General features: G+C 39.1%; 1 protein-coding gene across 1 annotated transcript; it reads left to right on the top strand.

Annotated features, from left to right (window-relative positions):
* Positions 1–740: 740 nt before the first annotated feature.
* KNG1 (kininogen 1) lies at positions 741–16,971 on the top strand. The gene is made up of 11 exons (XM_088523859.1): positions 741–1,005; positions 3,958–4,068; positions 4,764–4,848; positions 7,112–7,284; positions 8,975–9,082; positions 11,091–11,172; positions 11,949–12,121; positions 13,261–13,368; positions 14,336–14,425; positions 15,814–15,970; positions 16,316–16,971. Exons 1-11 carry the CDS (start codon positions 796–798, stop codon positions 16,519–16,521), a joined length of 1,503 nt encoding a protein of 500 aa, XP_088379985.1. The 5' UTR covers positions 741–795; the 3' UTR covers positions 16,522–16,971.
* The last annotated feature ends 240 nt before the right edge of the window (positions 16,972–17,211 follow it).

The following is a 17,211-nucleotide window of genomic DNA, read 5'->3' on the forward strand; positions in this document are numbered from 1 at the left end:
ACATTGAAAACAGGTTCTAGATGGCACCAGGCAGTTCTAATTCGGACTCTGCCAGATACAGGTAACATTGATAGACTCTCTTCTTCTAGTGCCTCATTTTCCCTGTCTGCACAATAGAAGTGAAACATTATGGACTAATTCATGGCCTAATCTCCAGACACAGGCAAGGACAGACACTTCGAATTGCAGGGTGAAGCACAAGGACTATAAAGTGCTATTGGAGAGTTATGTGACATTCAATGAGACACATCTGTGCAGAAATATTTTTCAAATATGTTCAGAGTCCCCAAACTCTTGCAGTCTGAACACTTAAATCCATAAAATTTACTGTACTGCTGCTGTCCAAAACCAGAACTTCATTACTACTGTGACCTTCTCACATGTTTTATTTAAGTCTTCTAAAATTCACTCTATTTAAGTCTTCTAAAATTCACTCTGAGTAGCAGTTCTGATATTAAAATCAAACAAGAGAATGAAGCCAGAGAGCAACAAACATTCTCTTTTCTCAAGGACCCAGCTGCTGAGTTTAAACCCGTCTCCAGCTGCAACCAGTTAGGCTGTTATCTGGATGGTGGGTAGACAACCTTAGTGTCATTCTGGTCACCACACAAAGTTTGTTTAGATAAACTCAGAAGTTTATTTGCAGGACAAACAGGATATGACGAGAGTCCACTAACCCCAGCCATCCACTTGTTCTGTTTGCTCAGCTATTGTTTCTGAAACACAGAAGAGGTTACTAACTGCCCCTCAAGTATCCCGATTCCATTTTTTGAAGAGTCACTCTAATTCTGGGGGATGTTTTGTCCTGCTATGAAACCCTTCCTTGTGCTAGTGCTTTGCTCTAGTTTCTTTTCTAGCAGAGCTACCCCTCTTCCATTTGAGTTTTCCGACTGCAATGACCCTGATGTCTTTCAAGCTGTCGACACAGCACTGAAGAAATACAACGGAGACAGGACCACTGGTAATCAGTTTGCTCTACACGTAGTGATGGAAGCCAAAAAAACAGTAAGTAGACTTTGGAAAAACACATTTGTGGAATTGTTTGGGCTCTCTGGGTCCAGTTCTCTCCATGTCTTTCATAACAGAGGGTAAAGATGACAGCAAAGTGTCTTACAAATATTCTTTTTAAAAATCACAAAAATGGCTTGCACTGTAAGATACTTTTCACCAGGACTAGCAGGGCTGTTATTCTGTGCTTGTCTGTGGAATTGGGTGTGATGGCAAATTGCTTATAAGTGCAAAACTTAAGAATAAAATGTTTTGATCACTAATTCAGTATGTCCTACTAGCACATACAGTTTTTTCCTTTATCTTTGCAAATTCTAACTTTTCCCATCATCAATAAAGTTTCCAGATCAATGGCAAAAACACTTTAAAAAAAAAATCATTCATATTAGCCTGACTTGGGAAGAGCTGGTATCACACATAAAAAAAAGAATGCCTGGATAATATTTGGAAATACTGTGAATAAATTGTTTGCGAATATTATTTGATTGACAATAGTACTGAGTCACAAATCTACCTAAAAGCACTAGGTAGGATCTTAGTCAAATAGGGAGACAACTAAAATTATAGTAAAGAAAAGAACAGAAAAGAATGAAACATGATCCTTTGCCTGGAATCCTTTTATATACCACTAATCTTAAAAAAAAAAAAGTGGATGGATGGATGGATAGATAGAGAGATACAAAGAAAAAAATATATATTTATATGTGTGTATATGTAGATAGACAGATATATTCCTCTGAGAGGTATACAAAGATGATACCACCATAATAACGACAAGCATTACTTTTCTTGAAAACAACATTAGCATTTTTTCTACCGGATTGAATTTTCAGACACAAAACAAAAGAAACCCAGTGACAGATAATATTTTGGGTGCCAAAATCAGGGCACACTTTTACCCAGACAGAAACTGAGCTCAGAACGGGGACATGAATTACCCAACATCTTACGATAAATGCCCCCACCTTTTGGTAGCTATCCTCCTGCTTTTTGATTTTAGCATGTAGTGAGCAGGCTAAAATCTGTCAAACCCTTTATATAATTAATATTAACCAAATGACTGGTCCCATTGTCTTCATTGAGCTACACGTGTCCTTAACAAAAACCAGATGCAAACACCTTTACAACAGATTATAAAGACTATAACACCACTTTCATTTTTGCTGGTGACCCCTAAGGAAAATTATTATCAGTATTTCATTTTAAATAAAGTCCTATTTTTTGAATGCATATTTATTGTCATTACTATTCATCATCCTCTACATATATTGCCTTTCCTTAAAGATGGAAATCAATTACTTTGAATCACTGATCTATGATGGTAGGAAAAAAACAGAGAAAAGGGGTCTGCGAGAGAGACTTACTTGTATTCTGAATTCTTTCTTTTCTAAAAGGAATATAGATTTTACTCATCTCTAGTCTCACAATGTTGAATGCATTAATTAAATAGCTAGTTATTACATATTCATGTACATTCATTATTGATACGGTAATAAAACATAAAAGCTGACTGCTGAAAGACTGAACCTGCACCAGTTAAAGCCACAGTCGTTCATAGTAACAGCGAAATAAAACAACAACAAATAACATAACAGAAACAATGTCTCTTCTCGGGGTTTTCATGTACTCAGCGAACTGAGATGATTTATTTCAGGTTTAAAATAGTGTAACAGAACAGAATTTGTCTCTTTTTTCAGTCTGTATCTCAGATAGCGCAACCTGATAGTCATGCAGCCCCATAAAATGTCAATTTATACCAGCTGAGGATTATTTCCGTTATAGTTTTAGAGGTTCTTTCACCCTCTTTTACAACCCTCAGCCATTATATTTCAGGCACCACCATTTTTTTTCATAGTTGTAGCCATACACAATAGGAAGAGAGAGAACACAGAAGAGAATTTTGCCTTCAACACCACCAATGTAAATCCAACATATTCTACCCGTGTCAGCTCGGCATCACTTGCTCATACTGGAGAAGGGTACAAACAAGGCAAAAATTTTGGTTATCCTCAAACGATACAGCTGAGAGGGATAACGTACAGTAGCTGCCTATGTGTGCGTTGCAAGAGGTACACGCTGCCAGGGCATTTCTAATGGCAGTAAAAGATTAAGAACATCTTTTTGCCAGTTTGCGTCTGACCCAGGGATGAGCCATGGGCAGCACTTACGTTGCTGTTGTCTGAAGGTACAGCTCAGTATGGAGCCTCGGGAGAAAAGCCCCGCTATGAATATTGGAAAGGCCTGAACTTCCACTGGCCAGGACAGCCCACCTTGCACTTTTAGGCTTTGTAGTTCATCTCCTGGGGTTCCTGAGGCCGCCCTCACCACCAGCTTTGCCTTTAGCAGCTCCAGGAGAAGGGCAGGCACAGCCCAGGGCTGGCTCTATAGCACGTGCCCCATAGCACGTGCCCTGCAGGCAGGGCCGCTCAGCGCCCCGTGCACGAGGAGCGGGGCAGGTTGGGCACTGCGGGGTGCCTGGGGCTGCCAGGTAGGAACTGGGCACACCTGGGAGCAGGCTGGGAGCAGAGTGATCGAGTCCGACAGGGGCACAGGCCAAACCAGTAACCACGCAACTAGCCGAGCAGCAGCCCATGTTTGCTCACTCGGAGCGCATTCGAACGGGCGTACAGAAACCTGACCATTTTTTGCTGTTTTAAAAACCCCAGCTGCAGTACACTGAAATGTAAGCAGATGAGCAGACTGCATCTTCCCTATCAACGGGCTGCAGCTGTAGTTAAGGGCTCGATATTACAATCAGATAAAGTAACAGCTAAATTAGTGAGATTCGGGAGATATTCCATGGAGAACAGCAGCTAATCTGAAACCACACTATAAAAAATAAGGCAACCAATGTATTGAGGATAGAATTCGCCCTTTGAAACTCTCACCTCATCCATGATGTCCTGATTAATCACTATGCAATCACTATGTGTAATGTTTTTTATCCAGACAGATCCCGACACACAATTCCATGTGAAATATACAATACGAGAGAGCACTTGTGCCATTGAGGAAAACAAAGACTGGAAATACTGTGATTACAAAGTACCTGCAGAAGCTGTAAGTGTCTGTCCTCTTCTAAAATTCTCTGTACACAAACAGCAACGTAATCAGCATGACTGCAGTTTCCTGAGAAAAAACAGAGAAGAGGATTTAGCGCTCTGTGTGTGTTGCCTTTGAGAGCTTATAGGAGTAAAGTACAGTATGGAAATGTTTACAACCCTGAAGTTAATCATTATAATCCTAAAGATGCATGGGAGGGACCTTTTCCATACAGACATTTCAGAGCTTCATTGCACCTAGAAACAGTACAATTGGGGCATTCATAGCATTCAGGAAATGTTACACATCCCCAGTGGAAGTTGCTTTTATTTCATATTGCACACAATGCAAAGAAAAGGAGGTAATCATAGTATTTGAATCTATGTGAAATGTCACGGTCACTGCTTCCTGCCACACGGCAGCAGAGAGAAAATTACATAAATATGCAATTTTATTTATGAAAATGTTTTCGTTTCCCTTAATCTGGCTGTATGTTCTCTAGTTAATTAATATGCATCACCATGACACAAAGGAATCTTTCAAATTATCTGCTCTGTTCATCCCTGTCTCTTCTCACAATCAAAATACATTCCTTTCGCAATAACAAAACAGCAACTATGTGTCTACATATGAACTTACACACCAGATATGCTACTAATCTGAGTTTCTTCATCAATCAAGTTTAAGACAAATGCTCTCATCTGTATTTTCAGGAAACCGGAGAATGCACAGCTCAAGTTCACATTAATAAGGCTGAAAACACAAGTAACGTTTCACAAGTTTGCAAAACTGTTCCAGGTATGTAACTTCTTAGGGCAGCATTCAAGGAATACATTGAAAAATAAGAATTGAAAAATCCTACTGAGACTTTCAGTTTTTTCTAAAGGTAGAAGCTTTTTGTCATTTGGTTCAGACTTTTTAAAGCATCTTCAATCAATGTGCAACTACACGTTAAGGATGAAATTTCACTCTCCACTGTTCTGCCAACTCAGTGAAGCACTGGCAGTTTCTGAGGGGAAGCTGCTATTACCTGGTACTGAAAATCCGCATCTGTACATAATAACCTTTTAAAAACACTAAAATTATACCCCATTAGAGTGAATTTGCTTAAGACCAAAAGCACAGCACTAGCCTAGAAACTAGATATCCCCTTGTTACACTTTAAATTTTCATGCTCAATTACTCAAGTATGAAATTGTGCCAGAAATATTTAGATGAAACTTTTAATGGCAAAATTGTATCTTAAATTTCTCAAAACTAAAAAAGGCTACCTTATTTTTGTTAAAGTTTACAACACAAATCTTCAACTGTCAAGTGAGAAAACTGAAGAAATTTTAATGACAAAACTAAAAATCCCGTAGTGATGTAATTATTTCAGACTTTTTAGGAAACTTATTGGACCTTAAAAACAGCCAGTACCAATTTTCTTACCTTTAAGATATTAATATATGATTACAATGTTCACATGGAACTTCCTTTATTAGAAACAAGTCATAGTTTGACAGCTCTGTAGCTGAATCTCTATGTACCTATGACGAGAGTTCAGGTGAGACATATCCAAGCTAGTTTTAAAATGACCATATAACTGTGGCAGCACGGAGCCAAGCGTGAGCCAACAACAGAAATATTTACCAAAATTTCTAAGAGGATTTGCAGCTTATCCTTGAGTTGTGGTACCAGTTGTCTTGCGTAAAGCTCTAACGGCTATACCTTACTAGGAACTGCAGCACACAGAGAGCATGTTCTGAACAGAAGCCGCTTGGTTTCAGAGGCATTTGTAAGGCAATGGTGACACCTAGTTGCCAGGAAAAGGTCTGTGAATTCCACAGAGTGTGCATTGGAAATCTGCTTTTGAATCTTTGTTTAGAAAGCTAAAGCAGCACATTTGAATTAAATGAAGCAAACATTCAATCTACAAAGATCATCTCTAATTAACAAATTATTGCAAAAAGCAATAAATGTTTGTTCAGTGCTTACAGAAAGGTTGAAACCACAGTCCTTTCAGAACTGGCTGTACTGATGTTTTAATATTGCTCCCTGAAAACAAGGTCATATTCTTCTGTTTTATATATATATATAATATCATCACAGAGTCAAAGGCAGGCAGCAATAGATGATGCTATAAATACAAAGGGTCAGATTCTGTTCACACATCCTACAAGAGCTAAGAGTAATAATATTCCTCACACTGAGTTACTTCAGTTGTACAAAGGAGCAGAGAGCAAAATCAAATGCAAAGGATTCAAGAGAAGAGTTAAGTACAGATCTGATCTGCTGAGGGTCTTCCCCATATCATCCAAGCTCCTTGGTGGGACCGTTTGACCATACTGACCCTGGACTGGATTCATGGCTGGTGCAAGCCGGCACAACCCCCTAAAGGCAGTTTATGCCAGCTGAGGATCAGGCACACAAATTTTATTTCAATTCCACAGAGACCATATATTGTCTTACTTTGATTCTCAAGCTCACTGAATCATGAAATTAATTTATGTACAGAACTAGGAATGTAATTTATGAAAATCCAATCCATGATTACTAGAAAGGAAAGAGGGTTAAAAGGATTAGTAGTAGCAAGGAGAATTTTGAGCATCTCCTTCAAGCTTGCCTAACGACAGCATTCCAGTAGCCTAGGCCTGGAAGCTAACACTAAGTGGTCACTTTTTGGCAGCTGAAGTGACCAGCAAGGGCAGCTCTGACAACACAGTGGTGAAACATAGTGAGGTGAGACTGGCTCTTCCCAGACTGGATGAGGAAAAACCGCTCCCAAAAACTGCCTGCAAGATTTTTCAGAGAGTCGGTGACTCCTGAACTTTGTGGGTGAACTTCGCTGCTGAAACCATTCTTGGACCCGAAGTTCAAAATGGCCCCTGTCAGTAACCAGAGAAGCATGTTGCTAAATACAATGAAAACCTTTGACGGCCCTGAAACCTGATTCTAGATTTTGCTCTGATGAAAAGCAGGAAAGATTCTTGCTCATTGAACCTTCTCCGTCCATCCCATGTATGAGAAATTAAAACTGACACAGCTTTACATGCAGTTTTTTGGTTTGTTTCTCTTCCAGCTGAGACAAAGGTAGAGCTCTCTGAGGCTGAGTGTCTTGGATGCTTTCGTCACATATCAAGTGACACTCTACAAGTGTCAGAAATTCTGAAGCAAGCCATTAACAAGTTTAACAAGCATGGTGATGAAACTGCCCTTTTTAAACTTGTTGAAATAAAAGAAGCAAAAAGACAGGTTTGTATGGGATTTTTATATACATTTTACAAAAGAGAAAGATGCTTTGGTTGTTTTACGTACATATTTCTGATTTTAAGGTCTGTTATATCTCACAATAAGATCATACAGTACACAGACCATCTAAGCAATTCTACTCAGTTCAGTGGACTCATAAATAGTTATTTACTGACTTTACTGAGGGAGCGCTCAGCTTTATGAACTGTCGCTGAGCACAGGCTGTCGCTGTCTGCAGCTGCAACCAGGCAGCGTTCGGCACCGGGCCCTTCGCACGCGGGGCTGACAGGGGCACTTGGTACCACCTGAGACGTCCTAGAGGATTCCAGCAGGCCCCTACGTGAAGCACCAACCGCAGCAGGTCTGGGCTTGTCCCTAGACGCTGTGCCAAAACTGCCAACCTGTGCACGTGTCTCATACTCTAGTATACACAGAGCCATTTGAGGGGCTATGTTTATGCAATGGGACCTGCCCATCAGCATATACACCAATAGAAGCTGTATATCAGCAGCTGATAAACATTATAGAACATGTAAAATCATTAAAGAAAAATGGGTCAGATCAATAAAGAAAAATGACGCCAGCATGTCACTTCTGCATGTGGGAATATCCATTTCATGCGAAACAAATGCTCAGATTACAGAAATCCTGTGCCCGTTGGTATTCCGTGCGAGAGCTCTTTCCCTGCACAAGGCTCTCTTATGGATTGCAGAGACATTGCTAGAAAGTAAAGTTTCTAATTTGAATTTTAAATACTATGTAACCTGAACACAAATACAGACCCTTGTCGATGAATATGGATGTGTTTACTTTGCCAAAAAAGAATCATCTGTTCCTATGTCAGTTTGACCCATGATTTAATTCAGATGAGTCTCCTTTTACTTACTGATGGTAATGGTCCTCTGACTGAGAGACAAGCACGCACAACATTTAAGCCACGTGGCAAAATGTTACTGACAGATTGCACTCCAGCAGCTACGGAGAGGACCATCATGTCATTTCTGGCCAACTGAGAGTAGTCAAGAGCCCTCCACTGTACTCAGGCTGGAAAGTGCCTTATTTGATCCTTATTTCTGAATTTTGTTCAAATGCTGCCTGACCCAACTTGTGACATGGAGAGATTTCAGAGGTGAGAAACAGTAGCCACAGTGTTAAAAACTGGACTGCTTCCTGGAGAGAAAATAGCTAAGGTCAAAAGTCTGGATAAAACAGCGCGGGGGGAAAGCCCAAAGCAGACACAATTACAGGTAGATGATAAATGCAGGACACTCAGCAACAAATGATGCCAATGGTGTAAAGTTACATTATTCAGATTTTGTTTTACTATGTCACGCACTCTGGAACACAGAAATTGCCAAGCTCTATTAACATAGTCATCCATCTAGATCAGACTCCTGTCACAGAGAGTAATAAATAACAGACACTTTGGAGGAAAGTGCAGGAAACCACTTGGTGTGAGGCTACAGGCTTGCCAAGAGAACCTGAATCTGAATAAAAACTGAATTTCCAATATCTGCATGGTTTAACATTCTTTCTGAAGTAAAACAACAGTATTTTCTTGCTGTCTTTGTGTGCTGCATGGCTCAATGACTGCAAGGTGATTTCATGTATGGAAGACACTTGCTTTCTCTGGTTATTGCATTTAATAGCTCAACTTCCACAAAAGTATTGGCTTATTTAATACATCTTCCAGGTGGTAGCTGGATGGAATTATGTAATTAAATATGAAATCAAGGAAACTAATTGCTCCAGAGACGAATTTCAAGATTTAAGTCCAGAGTGCAAAACCATTTCTACAGGGGTAAGTAATCTTCTAAACCTATTTATCAAGAAATATATACTAGCAAATAATTATTGAGATCTGACTCAGGAAAATATTTATACTTTTGCTTAACTTTGTCAATGAAGTTTAAATCCAAGCTTACAGATAACTTCTCTGTTTATGGACTTGACACATCCATGTCCTCCTGAATCAGTGACCAAGAAAACTGCTAAACTATTCGCAGCTTTCTCTAGAGTATCCAGTCTTAACCAAATAAGTAATCCATCTAGAAGGTTCTATCCAGAGAGCTATTCCAGCACAACCCAAAAAGTGGTAAGTAGAATAGCTCTACTTTTCCAGCATAAGACATATTTTCTAAGAAAGATAAGTAAGTAGCTGAACTTACCTCTACTGCAGTCCAAATAAGAAAGCTTCAAAAGGAATTATTAACAAATATACATATGCGAGCTAAAAAAGTGCTGCCGAAGCAGGCACTTCCTATGCTCTGAGCTGGAACAGAATTAAATGTATCGAAAGAGCGAGCTATTCTTTATCCAACCTCACCGAGCCAGCTCCCCATGGGGTTGGGTGAGAGCTCGTGGGGCAGAAACATGCAGCCAGAGCCAAGAGTGGTGGTAAATATGAGGGAAGGAACCACACACACGAGCCCTGACCCCCATCTGCTCTGGCCGCTGTGGAGCTGTGCTATTGAGTGCTACATTCAAGAGCCTCCTCTGTTCAAAAATTACTCCTTGGATGTCTCAGCAATGCTATGGCGTTTCAGAAGCACTGATCAGAACAGCAAAAAATGAAAATACTGTAACAAATGACAGGAGACTTAGACTAGCTGAAGCAAATCTCTCCGTTACCCAGGCTTGCCTTTAGTTGTAAGCAAGTTACTTCATCTGCTCGGATCTCCATTCCCGCATCTGTCAGCTGGAGCCAACGACTCGTGCCCATCCCACACAACCCACAAGCGCTGCCTCACCGACACGTCTCGACCGCACGGGGCTGTGGGGTTAGCTCTCCATCTCCTGACGAGCTCAGCAGCCTCGCTAATCAATCATTCACAGTTATTATGAGAAATCTACAGGCTCAATCAGAACATGTCACATATGGAAATATTTCCCTATTACATCTGTAATTGTTGTTGTACGCTGCCAACTTTTCCAAAACATGCTCAAAAACACTGCAGAGAGGCCACTCAAACAACTGAGCCTGAACTGATGTTCTCTGTCCTCCTCAGAAAGGAAAACAAAATGAAAATTCATTGAAAACAACATAGTTCAAGTATTATGAGAGAAACTTCAGTCAGGGCTCACTGTCTATTTTTTGCATGAACCATAAAGATAAAAGTGGCCTTATTTGGTCAAACTCACTAACGTCCTTATAAGGTCATCCTTAATGACCTTATATCTTAACTCTTAACAGCGGTCACAGGCAGATGCATATCTAAATATGAGAAAAAAAGTATTCTTTATGGTGAGGATAACAGAGCACTGAAACAACTTACCCAGAGAGATTGAGGAGTCTCTTTCCTTGAAAATAATTAAAAGAAATCATTTTAAAAAGAATGGGATCAAATTTGCTTTCTCCCCAAAATTCTAATTTCTTTTTAGTATACCAAGGCAGTTCTAAGCAAGAAGTCACCTACCACGGTTTTCTTTAAATGAATAGCAGCAGGTCCAGAAACTCAGTACTGTTTATTTTGTTAGTTCCGTAACCTCTTTTTGTGGTCTTTGTAATATGAAACATAACCTCCAATGAGCTCTCTGTAAAATAAGATTCTGGCTTGGGAATCTCCCCTTTTCCTTCTGTAATGAACATATACAAATAATTCACTTAGCTTTTATGATTTTATTTTCTCTGAGTGTTCTTTCTATATCCTGACCATTTATTGGCACATTCATTGGACATGAATTCCTAGTAGGATGATTGACCTACTCTGTTAGCAGGAAGCTATTACGACACTTACATGTTCATTACTGTTCATTATTTCTAAATAATAATGTGCTGCTCTGTTTCTTTTTTTTTTTTTTAATTCAAGCGTGTAGGTAACTGTGAGGCCAAAGCATATGAAAGTCCTCGGGCAGGGATCATAGATATTGCAAGTCAATGCAAGTTTCCAGGTATGTAACAGGCCCCATGCAACTTCTACAATTTTCAATGTTTTGTTACAATCATAAACAATGTAAAGCAAAAATGCAAGATGGCAAAATATAACAACATGAAAGAAAATTATTTGGTGACAGAAAATGTACCCCTCTTCATGAACTACTATCAAAGATTTTTTTCACTTGCTACAAATATTTTTCAAACAAATAAAAGTACTCTTTTATCATGTATATACTACCCTATTTCTATGACACAGGGTTGGTAATGGACTCTCATTTGGATATCAGCAGATACAAACTCAAAGAATGTAACTACCCTATAAAGACTATATCCTTTTCCAACACAATTTCCAGGCAGCTAATATCACGTTCTTTAAATAAACGGTTCCTTCTAGATTTTCCAAAGGGTTCCAACATACTCTTTCAAAAGACATAGGAGCTGACTAGTTCAAGACTTTGTCCAAAATTAGTAATTCATCTGTCATAGTGATGCTATCATTGCTTTCAATTCACATTGCATGACTATCCCCACCTACTAGTAGATACTAGTAGGATCTACTTTTCTGAGAAGACTATTGCTCAGGGTCTTGTGTGACGCTAGGTGCTGATGCAGTGCTCTTTTATACAGTCAAAATTAGGTATCATTGATCGCACAAAAATATTTTGATTTAATCTGATAGACTCGAGCACTAAGTGTTCCAGAAGTGAAGATCTAAAAGTAACTGCTTTTCGCAGTCTACCTGTACTGAATCTTTTGCTCCCTGCATCTAAAATCCATTTGTTTCTTTCAGCTGACGAAACAGTAAATGCCCCCACTCTCATTTGTGCTGGTTGTCCAAGGACTATCTCAAGAGACAGCCCAGAACTGAAAGAACTACTGGCGGCTTCTATGGAGAAGTACAACTTGGAGACCAATGATGATTTCTACTACAAAGCTGGAGACATAGAAGCAGCAACAGTTCAGGTTGGGATTTGCTTTTCCTTTTAAAACTCCTTCTTTGTACCTGAGATGAGGCACAGACACAGCAGTGTTATTGATCTGAACTGTGTGTAGCTAAAGTTTGAATTTAGAATTGAAATAATGTTTTTTGCCTGTGGTCACAGAGAGATCCACGCACTTCTTGCAAAATTTTGCCCATCTGGGCTTGCATTTTTAAATGCAAGCCCCAATCTCTTGATTTTTTAAATGTGATTTTGAAGGCATGGGAAGAAGACTGATTTAGAGCATGTAATTTCTATATTTTTATGCCACCTTTTAATCAGTTCTTGTAATATTCCACAGACTTCTAAAATAGAAACTGCCCTGCAGAGGTTTAGAAATCACCACAGAACCATAAAAACAAAACAAAACAAAAACAATGAAGTAGCTTTGAAGATTCATTGTAGAAAACTAGTAACAGACACGTAGGGTACTACTGGAGAAAGCACTAGAAGCGCACCAAGGTTTTTTCCAAGTAGCCTCGTACTCTTACTAATAATGCATGTGCTTTTTCTTTTCTACTGTTTTTCTTCTTGCCCACTTTTCCTATCATGATTGATATTAGCAAGGAAATATTTTAAATAGAATTATAAAGAGTCAGAATTTCATGCCTTGCTTGCTGTCGCTACAGCAAGATTCATATTAATTTGGGCGCTGTAAGAAATATTAAGTAAACTCATTCCAGACATATTCTTGAACCAGTGCAGCCCGTTTGTTTTATACATTTGCCAAACATGTCCATTTTCAACTGAGCCCATTTGCCACGCACTTCATTTTACTCGCGTCCAGCTTCTCTTGCATCATATTTGGCTCCCTGCAGTGATGTCTCTAATGATTTCATTTGTTATTAATGAAATTACTACAGACATCCAATAAAACAAAGCCAGAACTGTGGGTTTGGTGGTGTTCTGACCTTTCTGTCTTCTCCAATTTCAATGCTGAATTTTTTGAGAATGGGCCTAGAGTAAACAAGTTGATTAGAAGCAGATATCTTTGCTGTCAAGTATTTTAATATTGCTCTTAACATATGTGATCCAGTGGTTAGGAAATAAATTTGAAGAAATCCATCTTTTCTGTGATAAAAAATGTCTTTACCACAGAAAGCCTTCTTGCTAATTTTTCAGGTGGTTGCAGGGAAAAATTACCATATAGCATTTACAGTCAGGAAGACAAACTGCTCAAAGCAAGAGTTTGAAAAACTTAATGAAGACTGTGAAGCTGCACCTGACAGCGTAAGTTGTGCTGATGCTGCTATTTATAATGTCAAAAGAACTGTTCCAAAATGACAAATTTATTTGCACCAGAAATGGTAGCCACTTCGAGCAAATTCACATTTGATTTTGAGTCGTGCCACCTCTTTCAGTAAACACCTCCCTCAACAAGGAGAGAGGCACCTTTCGGTATCTGCAACCCCAGCCACTGGCAGCAAAACACAAAGCCTGAACTGAGCCACCGCAACTGCAGTGTCTTAGTGCTCACTGCATGGTGAAGGGGACTTTATTCTGCTCATTAGGAACCACGGAAATGAGGGAAAGAGGCTGCAGAGAAACAAATGGCTGCAATCCTCCTGAGTCTGTGACACTTGCAGCTAAAGGAAAGTATCAGGCTAACCATTACTGGTGCTCAAAGGACGGGTGACTCGGGAATGCACACTGCTCATACCGGGAAAATCCATTGCACTTGCTGGGAAGCAACACTGAAAGGACCTGAAAATATTTACAAGTTGCTCAGAAAAAAAGAGTCTTTATTTCCCCTCTCGCTTCCTACCATATGAACAGGGTTTACCTCAGAGTTAAAACCTGCTAGCGCAGCAGATATTGGGTAGTTGAACAAATGTGTCTTTCTCCAAAATTCCCAATTTTTAACAAGAACTAATAACATCAATAGACAATGTTTGTTAGGAATATCATGAAGATTAAATAGTAAATGTTCCAAAAGTACTAGAAACAAAAAAATCCGATAATTACCATCAGAAATTGAAGTGTTCACACAGATACCATAATATCTTGAAATATTAAACAGGGATGTGTCCCAGTACAAAGAAATCTCCATCACTAAGATGAATTTCATAGATAATCAAGTAAAGCTCCAAGTATATTTGTATTTAAAAATATGATTAAAAACATTTATCTTTTTTCATGTACTATGCTTTGCATTTATGCCTGATGTTTAACATGTTATTTTTTGTTTTGACAACAGGAACCATTGAGATGTGAAGCACAAATTTATGTAGTCCCCTGGGAGAATAAAATCTTACCCCAGATTAACTGCACTAAAGAATATTTACCGGTATGATTTCTTTCTATTAGCCACCACCATAAGCAGAGCATATAGTAATGAAAGACATTACATTCTTTATCCATCCCAAATTATCTCATACTTAGAACCAAAAACCAAGGAACACCCCTTTTTTTTTTTTTTTTTAACTACCTCAGTAATGCCGCATTCCTTCCTCCCTGTCTAACCTCAGCGCACGTCAGTTTTGACACAACATGAGACAGCAGAAAACACAATGATTGCAGAGGTGCAAAGAAGGGCAGCAGCACAGAGAACATCCTGCCTATTGATTGCTTCTTTGCATTATCAGTTAAGCTCTAAGGTATTAAGCCCCATCAGTTCCCTTGAATCTGGTACTACAAGATTCCCGCGTTCTTTGTACTACATTTAAAAATTCGGACAAAAATCTATTTGGCAATGCAAAAATTATATCCCACAGATGCACAGGTTTCGAAAGCATCTGCCACACTTTTCATGTTAGTAGAGGAGCAGATTTCCTTCTGCTTAGAGTTGTGAGTCTCTGCAGGAGCAGATTTTAAAGTTTCCTCCCAGCTTAGCTCCTTAGCTAGTCCTGAAAAGGGGTCATTTCTGAAGTCTCAGGGTAGAATATAAAGACAAACTTCCTCTACTTCTGGTAATTATGGTTTCAGTGATTTAGCTGTGTGCAGCCCTTTCCTAACCACCCATTCATTAGGTACCAACTACCAAGTAGTTCCCCTCTCAGTTTCCATTACAATATTGTATCCACATCAATTTTCAAATTTACCTCCCCCTAAACCTCCCTGACGTTCACAAGGATCAGATACTTTGGTAGACAAAAATGAAACTGTGTCAGATACAAACAGCGCATCATGGGTTCAGTCTTCATCTTTCAGCTGCACAATGATAAGGAAACTGAGATTACTCGATGACAAGTGAATGTTTTAGAATATACGTCTTAACCTTATTTCTAAGCAGCTTTATGAAACACTTATTTTAAAACTAGAAACAAAAAATTGAAGTTATATCTCATATGATGAAATAGTCCAAATCTTTCGTATATTCTGTCAACCTCCAGCATTTTTTTTTTAATAATCAGAATGTTACTCTCCACCGAGAGCAGGGACATTTTCACCCCAGAAGTCAACTGTACTCTTTATACAGGCTTACAGCTGTTTTCTTCCCTACGGTGTCATTCCACACTAAAACTGGCAAAAATTCAACAATAAATTGCTCTGCTTATATATAATCATTAAAATACTCCAGAGTTACTTCAATAGGTATTTATGTTTTGACACTTAATATAGACAGAACAGATTCAGTTTACTTCAAAAATCTTTTGCTAATCAACTTACATACTGCAGTGAGCCAAATTCTTAATTATTTTTGGTCGTGTAAAACAATATTACAATGTTTTTTAGGTTTTGCTTGCAAGAAGGCCTCCTGGATTCACGCCCTTCCGAATCGGATCTTTTATACAGTATCAGACAGGTGAAATAACATCCTCTGATAAAAATGAATCAGAAAGTCAAACACCCAGCCAGGAAACAAGAACGGAACATGAACAAGGACCAGAAGGTGAAGGTGAATCTGAGCGTAAACACAGGCACAAACGTGAGCATAAATATGAGCATGGATTTAAAAAAAATCGTGATTCCTACAAGAGGCACAGGCAGGACACGGACTGCGGGCACGGAACTGACGACGGATGTGAGCATCGAAAACACAGTAAACATGGTAAACACAAACCTGAATCTTCTGAGGAATCTGATGAAAGGGCTTTTAATCACAAGGAAACTCTGTCACCATCCAATGCTGACATTGTGTTAGATCTGGTTACTCCTGGGGCTGCAAGACAGGAAACTAGTATTCCTGCAGAAACAGTAACTCCTCCTGTTACTTTTTTATTTAATGGGTTGCCAGATAACTCGGAATCTCCTCTTCCTCGATGCCCTGGAAAACCATGGAAACCAATTATAGAGCTCCCAATTCTTCCTAGTTTACGCACAGAACTGGCAGATGAAGACCTCTTACCTTCAGAAGCACAAAATACCAGTCCAGCAACAGAAAATTCAAATCCTATCCAAAATGAAGACACAGACTTGGACCTTTCAGACGCTTTAGGTTAATCCAAACATTATACGATCCCATTCTGAGGCCACACACAGATAATCGAAAAAAAATTATTGTCCTTTAAAATCTATAAAAATCCTAAAGGAAAAAAGCTCCTATTATGCTAGCTAAAATATTCAAATAGGTCCCCAGCACTCCTGGAGGCCTAAGACCATGAGTGCATGTTTGCATACCTTTGCACATAGGGCAAAGCTGGAAAGCAGGCAGGGCACCATGGTGCAGAACCAGTCCATTCAAGAATGCAGGGAAAGTCAACAGTTTTCTGCTGTAGACATTACAGTTATAAGTAACTCATCTGCCTCAAGATGCTGTAAGCCCATAGTGAATCACTGCATCGAATCTCACTATATTACATTTAAACCTCTGGCATAAAGAATTTTGTAAATTGCATGAAGAATCTCAACCAACTATTTCTGACGGGTAAGACAAAAGCAAGCCAATATAGAAGAAGGATGTCCCCAAAACAATACTTCTCTCACTTACTGGACTGAATATTTTTTAAGCAGAAAACAAAATACAGGAACCTGGTTTATCTCTCAATGTCCTTTATTAATATTCCCATCAGTCTATCACCAGCAGGTGGTCTTGCTGAAAGAGTTAATAGCTATTAACTCTGAAAGAGTTAATAGACAGCTGACAAACTTAAATAAAGCACATTCCCTATGGGTAGTATATTAACTGCACAG

The sequence above is a fragment of the Tinamus guttatus genome, unplaced genomic scaffold (genome assembly GCF_059628265.1).
Source record: "Tinamus guttatus ecotype Peru unplaced genomic scaffold, ASM5962826v1 Tinamus_guttatus_pri_ptg000198l, whole genome shotgun sequence".
Classification (NCBI taxonomy): Eukaryota; Metazoa; Chordata; class Aves; order Tinamiformes; family Tinamidae; genus Tinamus; species Tinamus guttatus.

Bases quoted from the DNA above. Each gene is read 5' to 3' on its own strand.
- KNG1 (XM_088523859.1), top strand. From the start codon at position 796: ATGTTTTGTCCTGCTATGAAACCCTTCCTTGTGCTAGTGCTTTGCTCT. The intron at 1,006-3,957 runs GTAAGTAGACTT...TTTTTTATCCAG, and splicing joins TGATGGAAGCCAAAAAAACA to ACAGATCCCGACACACAATT. The intron at 14,426-15,813 runs GTATGATTTCTT...AATGTTTTTTAG, and splicing joins GCACTAAAGAATATTTACCG to GTTTTGCTTGCAAGAAGGCC.